Raw genomic sequence first — 12850 nt, 5'->3', positions numbered from 1 at the left:
TACCATCTACAACGGCCGGACTGATCTGGTGGAGCACGTGAGTCACTTCAACCAGAGGATGGCAGTGCACTCTCATAATGAGACCCTGATGTGTAAAGTTTTCCCCTCTAGCCTGGAACCTGTTGCTATGAAGTGGTTCAACGGCCTTAAATCGGGGTCTGTAGGTTCGTTTGGAGAACTTACTAGAGCATTTGCGTCGCGGTTTATTACGTGTAGCAGAGTGCCTCGGCCATTGGACTCACTGTTATCCATGGCCATGAGGGAAGGGGAGACGTTGAAAGCATACTCCGACCGGTACTGGGAGATATTTAATGAGATAGATGGTGATTTTGATGAGGTGGCGCTCAATACTTTTAGGTTTCCATAAATTAGAGTGCATAATTGATAATTTAAGTTGTCATTGTGATGTGCAGGTTCTCACATATGTTTCAACTCTACTCAAAGTTAAAGGCAATCAAAGCAGTGTAGAAAATAGTTAATAAAGAGAAGTTTGGCAATGTTAGGCAAAGGGTTGAGAGGACTAGGTTGGATTTATATCGGTAAAAACTAAAAAACCAATTGCTATCCTTTCGAGGGAACTTCAATCTTATTGCAAAGGAAAAAAGAGTCCTTGTACAACTATGTATCCATTAGTAATGCCACGGAAGCGTTCTTGAAGCCAAAGTCCAAAATTAGTTGGCTAAATCTTAAGGACCAAAACTCTATTCTTATTTTTTCCCCCACAAAGTTGTAAGTTGTAAATACTAGAACTTTGAAAATATTAGTTAAGAACTATGTAAATACTAGAACTTTGAAAATTTTAGTCAAGAACTTAAAGAATGAATAGGGAAGGGCATTGATATCGGCTCAATACAATTGAAAAAATGTGGATTTCTAGGTCCTCAATCCTTATTTCTTGATCCCTGTTCTACTAAGAGTTTCAATTTTGTAGAATTTGCAAATCTCATGTACGCAAAGAGAGTACCTTATCTCAAATGTCACACCAGAGACGAGGTCAAATATGTTCTATTTTTAATGAAGGGGATACATCTTTAAATCCTAATGGGTATTAGGTTTACAACTAAATTCTTTAAAATCTCTTGTTCCATTGTTCAAAGAGATGTGGTCAAGGCTATTGTGTCTTTCTTTGATTTGGTTCCAGGAAGTCAATTCCTTGTTTTGGTTAGAGGGTGCTCCTAAGGCATTTATTAATGAACTATTTTAGAAATTTTTGATACCACAATTATTAGATATATAAAAAAGTTGTCAAAAAAATCATTTACTTTTTTTTTCATAAAAAAAATATTTTATTTTATTTTTTAAAAAACTAATGCCCTTAAGCCATTTGTTAACCTTTTCCTACCTAATATATATCATCTAGATCCTAGCTAAAAAATTGAGGCCTTGTTTGGATGAAATTATTATGAAAATGCTTGGTTTTCTTCTTCAAGATTTGTTGAGCCAATCGGTTTGTTATTTTCAGTATCTTGTCAATATTGCATCTCTTAAAAGTCACTTTATTATGTCTCATATGGCTCACACAATAAGGCAGAATTGTTTCTTCAAGGTAATGATTAGCTTTTAGAACGTGGGTAATTCTACACCTGTTTCTCCATGGAATACTTGAATTAATTGGCACTTTTATTTTTTTATTTTTAAATATTAGTGCAACTACTAACTAGCTCAATTGATGAAGTCGAAAGAACTAGAATCGATCTTCTTTTCTATACAATAACAAGAGCATCCCAAGACCCTATGGCCAAAATGTTACCTCTAGGTCATTTACATGTAGCCAAAATCTTAATGGGCCTCCAATGTATTAAAAAGTATTAAGCAGAGTAAGTCCATTCAAACACAACAATTACAAAAGCCCGTGATGCAATGACCAGATTTACACAAGCCCAACAATCTCATGAGGGAAAAAAAAGAGTATTGATGGACAAATGTTTTTGATAATCTTTAAGATTGCAATGATATGGTTGGTGTATAATAAAAATCGATGGCCCAATATAAAAGTGATGTTTTTCTAATAACAACATATCACCTATACAACCCAGTGGGGTTGGCCAAGTGGTTGAGCACTTGGTCTCAAAGTGGCTGTCTGGGGTTTGACTAGGAGCTCCCTAGTTCAAGTCCCGGCAACAGCACTTTGAAACAAACTCCCTGGGCCAGCGATTTACCCCGTTATGGGCTCACCCGTCGCGAACAGTGATTAGTCTCTGGTTGAAAGCTTTGAGGATACACTGTGGGCAACCAAAAAAAAAAAACATATCACCTATACAAATTGACGTGACAGTTAATGTGATTGGTATGCATGTTTAAACTTCCTAACAAATGAATGTTTGACTTGTTTTTTAGGCAATCATGATCGTGACAGTTCATTTTGTAAGATCTACATATTAAATTTTGTGGTATCAATAACATCACAAACAAAGTTTGGCTACAAATCGGTATGGAACTATTTCTTCAACCCATTATGTGTTGATTTATAAGAAAATATATATGTCGTAGTATTAAAAAAATTATATAACTAAAACTACATATAAATGGTCGCTTCAATTGCCACATAATAGGATGAAAAAAAAATAACTCTAAAAGAGAGGACATGACACTGTAGGTATTTAAGTCGATTAAGAAGAAGAAGAAGAAGCGGCTGATTGCATTTCTCCCCTATCTCAACACTCCTTTTTTTCCATAATTACGGAACAAAAGGGGAAAGAAAAGCTAAGTACCAATGTTTATCTTAATAATTTCAATTGTTATATAATCATGGTTTCCCATAATCATATAACGTCTATAAGCCATTGTAATATTCTTTGTTCCCATATGTTTCATGTAGAATGATTGCAAAGCTCTCTCTCGTTTTTTTTCCTACTTTTTTTTTCTTTTCCTTTTTTAAATGCTTATCAAACATGGCTTTTAGCATAACAAATACCGCAATATAGCATGGCAGTGGCTAAAAAATTGCTTAGAGGACAAAATTTGAACTTATAGTTTCTATAGAGACAAGAGGGATCACTCTTTAGATTTCAACTTTAAAGATTTTAGAGAGGAAAGGGTGTTTGCACATCAGCTCAAGAATTATCTTACTCCTTTAGAATGGCAAATTCTACCAACATATCCAAAAGGCAAAAAAGGAAATGATTAATTTATATAGTATTACTTACCAAGAGAAATTTTACTTCTCTCTATACCAACTGACATGGTTGGTACATGTGACATTGCTAGGTGCTAAAATGTGAAAGGCATGTCACAAAGTTGCTAATGATCTCATGGGCAAGCCATAACTTTTGTTTACACAGTTATGGTATTAACTATCTCTTCACTAGGCTAAAAGGTCTTAAGAATTTCATCTAATCATATTCACAAAGGTTTTCACACAGATTACAATTATTATAACCAAAGGAGAGAAAATCTACTAATTAGTGATTGTAATTTTTAAAGCATTAAAAAAATTACACATTCAATTGAGAATTTACGGAAATAAAATTTTATTTTCATTAAATTATATATATATATATATCTTTTTTATTTTTTGAGAAATTTTCAAGAAAAATTTCTCTTTTATCTTGATTTTCTTATAAATATAAACCTTTTTTTCTAATTGTGAGACTACCTGAGAAGCCCCTAAATAACATATGGCATATTTATTTTTGGATTAATTCAAATCATTTTAGAAATGTTTCAATTGTTCTTGAGCATAAAGATCTACTTCTGTTATTGTTATTTTAATTATTGTTGTGATTTTGTATTATTATTTACTATTTTTATATTGTTGTTTTCCTATACTGTTAACAACAACAACAACAACAACAACAATTACTATTATTATTATTATTATTATTATTATGTTTAAAAAATCTAAAGTCGTTTTTTATGTATTGTAAGTGCACAATTGCACCTGGACAATTATGGGCTCAGGCCCAATGAGCCTTAAACAATGAAATTTGTAGAGTGTGGACTTGAAATCTAGATCAGAAGTACTGAGAACTGAATAACAGGCTATGGTGTACAAACACTTGTAAATAATGAATGATAATTGCCAATGGACCTCCCCGGACGCGAGCCGAGGACCACTTCTGTATTATTTCTCTTTCTTTCTTAAAGATTACAATTCTTGATATCTTTCTTGGTTACCGACCGCCCCCTTTTCTTTGGCCTTCACCCCCCTTAAATACTTCTTTTCTTGATACTTTATCCACGTGTTGCTCAAACCCCCTCCCCTCTAGATATTTCTTCTCTTAGTGCCTTTGAATAGTGACCAGAAGTTTCAGTTCTACTGTTCAGGGGTTACTTCCCCATTAATGCGGCCAGGGAGATAGGTGTAGAGTCTTTAATGTGGAGATGACAGCCTTTGCTCTTGATATTTTTCTAACACCGGTGTATCTAGAAGGTTCAGGATTTCCCCCTTTTAACCAACAGTCTTTCCAGAATTCTGCCTTGACCTTCGTAGTGAATCTCCGAGTTCTCTTGGGTCTGTCCGAGGAGAAACTCACCCTCGGCTGTATCCTCGGACCCTCGGCATATGGGCCGATTCGCAGTACTAACAAATTCTTAGCTCAAGAATAGATCGGCCCTCCTTGCTAGAGCCCAAAGGCCCAAATGCCCGCTTGGGTCCTTTTACTCCCCACATGTATAAAATCAAATCATCAATTGTATCTATAAGCAAAAAAATCACAAAAAATATCCAATTTTAAAATAAAACCAAGCATTCAGTTAATTAAGATAAATCTTAAATCATGAGAAAAATATTATTGAGATGAAGCAATAACAATTTTAATCATTAAAGAACAACTGCTATGGGAAAAATTAGATCTCATATCACTGATAATTCTTAACAAAGATTTCATCCTTAACCTTAATTGAACATTTAGCTACTCATAATAATGGAAAGAAAACCCAGAAATAAAATACCAAGTATTAAATTAAATAAATAAAATAAAAAATAAAAAGAAATAATCACAGTGCTGTCAATTGTCATGGAGCTCTCTTTTGCTTCTCATATTCACATAACACGTTGACTTTGTTTTTTTAGTGATAGACCAAATTGCTTGACTTGGAAAACTAGTATTCTTGTAAACTTCATCCACGTCAATATGGTTTTGGGCCTCACTTCTTATTTCTTTCCTTTCACGCCTTGCTGGACTTGCCTAGCCTCTGCTTGTGTAAGTTATTCACTTGAACTAGGCTTTTGTTTTCTCTTTGCTTCGCTTCACGCCTGGACTGGATCTCTTCCACGTTTGGCACTTCTATTTGAAAATCGGCCCACTTTGTAGTATGTCCATGTGAATAGCCTCTATTATTTATAAGACAAAGATAACTTATAATCAATCACAAAAGTATAGCTAAATATGCAAATATGAGAGTATGTTATTGTATACATTCATGCACATCAATGAGTGATTATTGGTAAGTAAAACAGTGATGTTAATAGTAGACTCAGATAAAAACCAGTATAAATTTGCCATATCAATAATTTATAAAAAAAAAAAATTTGTAAAAAATTAGTGGCTATAACATTACTCAATTAGATTTCATTTAAAAGGGAGTACATGACACATGTCGAGTGTATTTGAGTGGGCATGGGTGGTAAATTGGCCAAAAAATAGTAGTAGAAAGTGGTGAGTGGGCATGGGTGGTAAATTGGCCAAAAATAGTAGTAGAAAGTGGCCAGGTGGGAGAATTTAGAATTGAGAGAGAGAGAGAGAGAGAGAGAGAGAGAGGAATGTATTTGTTCATTCTCCAAAGGAAAAAGCATCATTAGCGTATGGTTGTCATTATTGTGCACACCCATTTTCTCCTCTAAAATGCTTAACCTTCACCACTCTTCTTCTTCTTCTTCTTCCCCAATCCCATCATCATCGTTGTTATCGTTATCATTCCCTCTCTCCTCCCTTGTTATCACACACAACCACAACTCTTCATCACTCTCTCTCTCCTCACTTCCAAAACCCTAATTTCCTCACGAGCTACTCTTTCTTCTTCCCCATGGAGGTACCCTCTCTCTCTCTCTCAACAATTTCTTGTTTGATTGTATTATTTGGTTTCTGACAAAACTTGAGAAAGTTAAACTCGCATGAAAATTTTGATTAAAAATTATTAAAAGTGGTGGTAGTTTTAGCCTTTGTGATTGGATAATGCTAGAAATACAAAAGAAATTTACTACTTAGATTTAACACAAAAGTGATTTTATTGTGTTGTGGATGGTGTTTATTGCATTCATTGACACTTCAGTTTGTAGCAGTTTTCCTTTGGATATAGTAATATTAGAGATTTTAAAAATTTTACTATATAGACTTTACAAACTGAAGTGTCAATTGTTCAAAGCATAACAAAAAAGCATTTAAAAAATTTGAGTATTGTTGAAATTTGGTGCAATTTGGAGCAATTTGGTTGTAAAAAAGAAGCACATGTGTTTGGAGTGTTTGTTAGTAGGTTCAACACATCATATGTTGAATGAAAAATGTTTTTTTTTTTTTTTTCAAACTAGTTTGGAGATAAATTCTTAAAACTCCTCTTATATCTTTTTATTGGATGTAAATTTTAAAAATTTAACAATTGAATTGCATGATTTTATTATATTCTTTATGCTTGTAAAATTTCAAGAATATCAAAAATCAATAACTATATCATCAATCAAATATTTAAATTCAAGTTTTTGGTATCTAAAATTATGTATAAAAAGTAAGTTTATTAATTGAATGGTAAATAACATCTAATTTGAACAAAATTTGACATATATTTTAAGAACATAAAAAACATGAAATCCAATGGTAAGTTTTCAAAATTTACATCCAATAAAAAAATGTAAGAGTTTGAAAGGTTTTCTCCAAACTAGTTTGGAGAAAAACCTTATCCATTGTCACCAATGTTTTGCATCCAAATTTATGAAATAAACATGTTTGGTAATTTTGGGTTTAGTAAAACTGTTAAGGATAAGTAGAGGATAATTTTAGAAATCTACCCTTAACCAAAGGGCATAAGGTACAATATTTTTAACTTTAATTTAAAAATGTTTGGTCAAATTAATGTTAATGGGGGAAATTTTTTTTTACCTTCAGACTTGGGGGAGTTACTTCCTCAAACCTCAAGGGAGAGGAGGAAATTTGCCCTCTTTTATATATATATATATATATATAAAAGAATGAAATCAATGAAAAATGAAGAGAATTAAGTATAGTGAATCTCAAAATGTCAATAAAAAAAATTTCTCTTTAGTTATTTATTTATTTTTTTGGTGCACATAAAAAAACTATATTAAATTAATTAACTAATTTAAACTCTTTAAATATGTTACAAATGATCAAATAAGTGAGGAAATATGTGAGGCAGTGGTTGTGCGAAGGTGTTTTGGCTATGTGACGGTGTGTGGGTTTTTGATTGCGGATCTCATGCCCAGCGAATGGTGGCTGTGTGATGGTGTGTGTGTGGAAGAAAATGATGAAAGAGATTGGAGATAGAAAATGGTTTGCTGTTGGGGTTGAAAGAATAGAGAAAAAATAAATATTTAAATGAAATTGGGGATAGAGCATTGAGGCTGAAATAGGTGTATTTGAAAAATGATTAATTACACAAGAAAAACTAGAGTTTTTTTATTTTTTATTTATATTAGTTTAGCTAAGAAAGTGTGGAGATTGATGTGAATGATTTAACTGGAAAAAAACAGAGAAGATACATGAAAGTCCCTGCATGTGCATAAGTTATATTTATACATGAAAGTCCATCATTTCAGCATAATATATGGACCGCTTCATAAAGATACAACTCAGCTTTATTTAACTAAGCAAACGCAAGTTAAAAATAAAGTTGCAACTTATTTTACATAAAAGAACTGTGAAGAACTGCAAAATTTTGCAGCTCATTAACTCTTGACAGTTTTACCCTCCAAAGACTGCATTTTGTCCCAGACTCCATGAGCACTAAAATTTCTGCATTAAGAACATCAATTCATTTAGAACCTCCTTATTATATGCAAAGTCGTTAAGATTTGATGGCAAAAACAAAGGATTGAGGGAATATCATACTAGTTTTCTGAGTAATTTTCAAAAAGGGAAGAAAAGAAAGCTTGCACCGCTAAGTAATTTCTTGTGGTATCCAGTTTTCTACCTAACATATTGCCCAATCCAACTCACGGTCCACTCACATGATGCATACTTTATTTCATTCAGATTAGGCTTATGTATCTATCTAATATATTCTCTTTATCTTTTAAAGAGATACAGATTGGAAATTTACTTTGGAGAGTTAAAAACGATGGTATAACTCTAGAGGTTTGATGGACTACAAATTCAGCATACCTGATGTGCATTGGTAAAACAGTTGAACCAACTCTTAGCTAGCATTTTTGTTATGTAGTGTAAGACCAGTGACTCTTTAGCAAACATGAATCACACGCATATTTTAAATCAAAATGACAAAAAGAAAAAACTGACGTACGGCAGATACAGAATAAAACTTACAAGGATCACATGCATGTATAGTTGTTGATGAGTAATTTCTCATTACCCAACCTTCTTCTTGCATCTTCCACAAAATCCTGCGGCATGTCTGTTAAAATCAATTCCTTCAAGGCTGGGAGCTGATCTAATCCCTCTGAACTTCTAAGTTCTCTACAATTTTTGATTTCTAATTCTCGAAGCTGTGGCATGGCACCATTCTCAACTGTCAACAGCTTTAGTTTCTCTAGGACCCACAATTTCAGGACACGGAGTTCAGGAAAGTTCTGATCAGCATGACAAGTCATTTCCTGACCTAGATAGGAGCAAGCGGCAACGCTGAGCACTCTCAGCTGAGGCAACTTCCCTAGCACGGGCATTGGATCTTCTATGAGTCTAGACCTCACCAATGTAAGGATACTGAGGTTGCGAGGAAGGTTACCTATCTGATGATCTTTTATCACTCCAATCAAATGTAAGTTTGAGAGAGACTGATGATCTTTCATTGGACTCAACTCGAGGTTTGAAAGCTGACCGGACATACCATTTGATTGCAACCTTAAGGTATGAAGGTTGTCAAGTCTTGAAATGCACTCGGCAGTTTGCAGCGCTAATTCTGGATGGCATATCAGACGCAATTTTCTAAGGCTAGTGTACCTATCCAAGCCATATTTCCTGGGGTCCTTAGATCCAATCATGAGCCCCGTTAACACCTCAAGGTTGGTCGGAGGCTGATTTGATGGCTTCGGAATAGATACATCGTTCATGTAAAGATGCCGAAGGTTTTTTGCATTCCAAATGGAACTTGGCAAACTGGATATATGAGTGTGCTTCAAATCTAAAATCTCCAGGTGTGGTAGATCCCCAATAAATGCGGGAAATGAGTACAGATCAGTCCCCCGCAAGTTCACATACCTTAAATTAACCATGATACCAAGTTTCTTAGGTAACACAGGATCGCAGACACCCTCCAAATCGAGCACCTTCGGCATCAAAAATCCTCCCTCATTGATTATTTTCGTAAACGTAATTTTCCAGTTGATTCTATCACGTTTTCCGGTGTTGAAAGAAACACAGGGTTGTAGAAATTGAAGCGAGTCTGCAGACGTACATTCTGACTCGCCATGGTGGAGATCAAGAAATCCTATATCTTTAGCTTTTGGCAAGAACACATCATAGAGATAACATGGCATATGACATGTTTTTGGGGTTCCAACTGACTTCCATCTTACTATTTCAATCATGTTTCTACACACTAGTTCTTCCAAATATTTCTTGGCCACATCTTCGGGGACGCTTGCCTCAGGTGATGTTTGAACAAATCCGTGTACATGCCACAGCTGCAACAACCTCTCTATGGGGATCTCGTATGCTTTAGGAAATACAGCCAAATAAAGGAAACATGGCTTTAACACATATGGCAACATTTGATAGCTCAAAACTACAAAATTTGAGAGAGGTAATTGACCTTTACCAAAGTGTGCCGCCACTACCAGATCAATCACTCTTGACCACTCACTTGATTCCATAGTCGACAACACTCCTCCCAGTAGCATAATTGCTGGAGACAAACCGTGACATATTCTCAAAATGTCTTCTCTGAAGTTGTTTATGTCTGAGCTATTTTGTGGTCTACCTACTTTCTTCAAGAACAATGCCCAACTCCCCTCATCAGATAAACGCATAAGATTCAAACCAGAATTCCAAAAATCACTAAGCGACGCTACATTAGAGTCACGGGTAGTGAGGATGATCCTACTTCCATTCAATAAGTTCGCAAAGGGATATGGAAGCAAGAACCGCACATCAACCGTGCAGACATCATCTAAGACTATAAGGAACCTGACTTTCCTTAGAATTTTGAATAGCATAGCAGACAGTTCCTCCTTGCTCATTGACTCAAAATCCTCATATTCAGCTAATGGAATCTGTTCGAGTATGTTAAGCAACAGACCCCAATATGTAACATCCTTATATGCGAAATCTTTGGGAACACGAACCCACACACGGAGTTTGAAATGCTGACGAATGTCTAGTCTGTTATAAACTTTCCTTGTCAGAGCTGTCTTGCCAAGTGGTTCTTCGCTCACCAGTGAAATCACACGAAGCCTTTTTTCATTGTCGTCCAACAATCGGGCTACCAGCTCCTTTTCAGCATCTTCAAGTCCAACAAGTGCTGAATGCCATTCTTGATCGTATTGGTGGTTGTTCCATCCTCCTCCAAGGCCTGAATTTCTCAGTTCCAGTTCCGTGTGCTCGCCAAACAGCTTCTCCACCGCGACCATCGCCGGGACCACCGCTGCTCCTACCCCGTCCATGAACTCTCCATCGTTCTCTACAGCACTCGGTGGGGCCCCACTCATCAGCAGCGGAGGAGGACAGGGGTCATTGTCAGCGGTGGTGTTGGGTGGGTTGATGAGCTGAACGTTGCTAACAGAGAAGACAGGGGGTTTCTGGCTTCCAGCCTCTTTTTCGCTTGTTAGACTCGCGGCCCATATTGGGTTTTAGGGGATGTGGAAATTCAAATGCTGCGACTCAATGCAATGAGATTGAGGGGAAAGACATTAGAACTGAGTTGCCGAGAGAAAAGAACGAGAGGGTAGGTACGTAAAAAATTTTACTGTAAAACATTTGCAGTGAAAAGATTTTCAAGTGTTTGGAGTACAAAACACTGATCAGCCACCAACCACCACCACCAAATACAAGCACCGACCAGCCACTATCAACCCACAAATTCGAGCATTAAACCACCAAATCAGCACAAATCCAACCAAATCCACCCCAAGAACCACCCAAAATCCAGATTAAAAAAAAAAAAACCCAAAAACCCACGACCCTAAAAGTTGGATCAGAACTTGAGAGGAACCCACTGCCATGGAGGCCGACTGGCCATGGAGGCTTTACCGAAAGAGAGAAAACGATAGAGATCGACCGATCATAACAGATGAAGATGAAGGAAGCTACCATCGCGATGGCGGTGATGAGAGGCTGTAGTCGGCGATGCAAGGGCTTCAGCCATGGTGGTCATGGCTGATGAGAAGGTGGGGTGGGGGAGTGGCTTGTAGTTAGTACATGAGAAAGCTGAACATGTAAGGAGCTGAAGATGCAAAATGTTTTACGCTTTTTTTTGGCCGTAAGAGCAATTGCAGCCGTAAAACTAAATAGTTATATAGCTATTTAGCTCCACTCAAACACAAAAAATTCTCCTGCAGCAGAGGTAAAGAAAAAAATTTAACTAAAGTGCTACAGTGCTCATGTATCAATACATGAGCACTGTAGCTGAGAGCTATAAAAAAAAAAAAAAAAATTTATTCACCTTTCCAATTAAATTGTGGTTGAATATTTTTTGAGTAGTGGGATATATTATTTTATTGTAGTAGATATATTATTTTATTGTGATGTTTATATTATTTTATTATGTTGAAAGCTAAAATAGATCTACTATTGCAGCATGTTTTGTAAAATGAGTAGGTAAATTAGATAAAGTAACTTTTTATGGAGCTAAATTGCTAAAATTTTAGCTCCACTGCTGTGGATGCTCTAAAACATTATACTTGTTTTTGGCTTGATTTTACATTTGACCATTTTTTAAGACAAAACAAACATGTTAAAATGTGTAAAATAATTTTTAGAAAATATCGTTATAGTAATATTAATTAATTCATTTAGATTTTTTTTAAAAACTAGATTTATTTAGTTTTTTTTTATCAAGCCTCTAGCTTACTTTTTCAAACAAATAAAACGTAGGTATAATTCTTTTATGTCACATAGCTACCTTAGTTCTGTAACTACTACCTAAAGTATAATACCTTATGTTTTGTAACCTTAAAATTCAGCATCGTAGCTATTTGAGATTTTCTTTGGTTGTTCATAAAGGAATGAAATGAAATTATCAAAAAGTGTAAGGGTCATATTTTTATTGTCATATTTGAGATCAAAATGCACTTTATATAAATTTGAGTCTTAGTTTCTAATGTGTTCAAAAAGACCATGAAGTTGACAAACAAGTGGTATTATTGAGACACAAAGATACTCAAAAAACTGCTAAAGAAAAGATGAAACTGCAGATCTTGACACATGCTTGATATCTGTTGATCTTTCAAGATTTAATGAACTTCAATACCTTCTCGACACCTCTTGATCTATCAAGCCTCTGGTAAATTGAATTCCAAATTTAGTTTTTAGCCCATGGTGACAAAACTTTCTATGGATTCATGTACTAAGGTTCCAGAATATATGATTATCAAAACAAGGTTTGACTGAAGGCCAAACGAGGTCCAAACTCTCACAAAACAACGTTTTTCATAGTTTTACTTCAAACCCGAGCTTCTTAGAGATTTTTAACAAGTTTGACCCGAAGTCGATCTCTGTTGGGCTCAAAAACTTTAATTTTGATATGGCTGTCAAAATGGGTTGAAACCAATGTCATTGCGAAG

The 12850-nt window shown here is 35.3% G+C and overlaps 1 protein-coding gene across 2 annotated transcripts; it reads right to left on the bottom strand.

The window, feature by feature from the left end:
* Positions 1-7613: 7613 nt before the first annotated feature.
* On the bottom strand, positions 7614-11541 carry LOC142631904 (putative disease resistance RPP13-like protein 2). Of its 2 annotated transcripts, XM_075806254.1 has the most exons (3): positions 9889-11541; positions 8439-9786; positions 7614-7907 (listed from the first exon to the last, which is right to left on the bottom strand). In XM_075806254.1, the coding sequence occupies exons 1-2, from the start codon at positions 10775-10777 to the stop codon at positions 8444-8446; spliced, it is 2232 nt and encodes a 743-aa protein (XP_075662369.1). In that variant the 5' UTR covers positions 10778-11541; the 3' UTR covers positions 7614-7907; positions 8439-8443. The 2 variants fall into 2 exon arrangements, with proteins under 2 accessions (XP_075662369.1, XP_075662368.1); XM_075806253.1 differs by having other exon boundaries at positions 8439-11541.
* Positions 11542-12850: the final 1309 nt, after the last annotated feature.

The sequence above is a fragment of the Castanea sativa genome, chromosome 4 (assembly GCF_040712315.1).
Source record: "Castanea sativa cultivar Marrone di Chiusa Pesio chromosome 4, ASM4071231v1".
Lineage (NCBI taxonomy): Eukaryota > Viridiplantae > Streptophyta > Magnoliopsida > Fagales > Fagaceae > Castanea > Castanea sativa.
The sequence above is the reverse complement of the archived record's forward strand: the minus strand, read 5'-3'. Positions and strand labels throughout refer to the sequence as shown.

Coding starts and splice junctions, on each gene's coding strand:
- LOC142631904 (XM_075806253.1), bottom strand. CDS start 10,777: ATGAGTGGGGCCCCACCGAGTGCTGTAGAGAACGATGGAGAGTTCATG.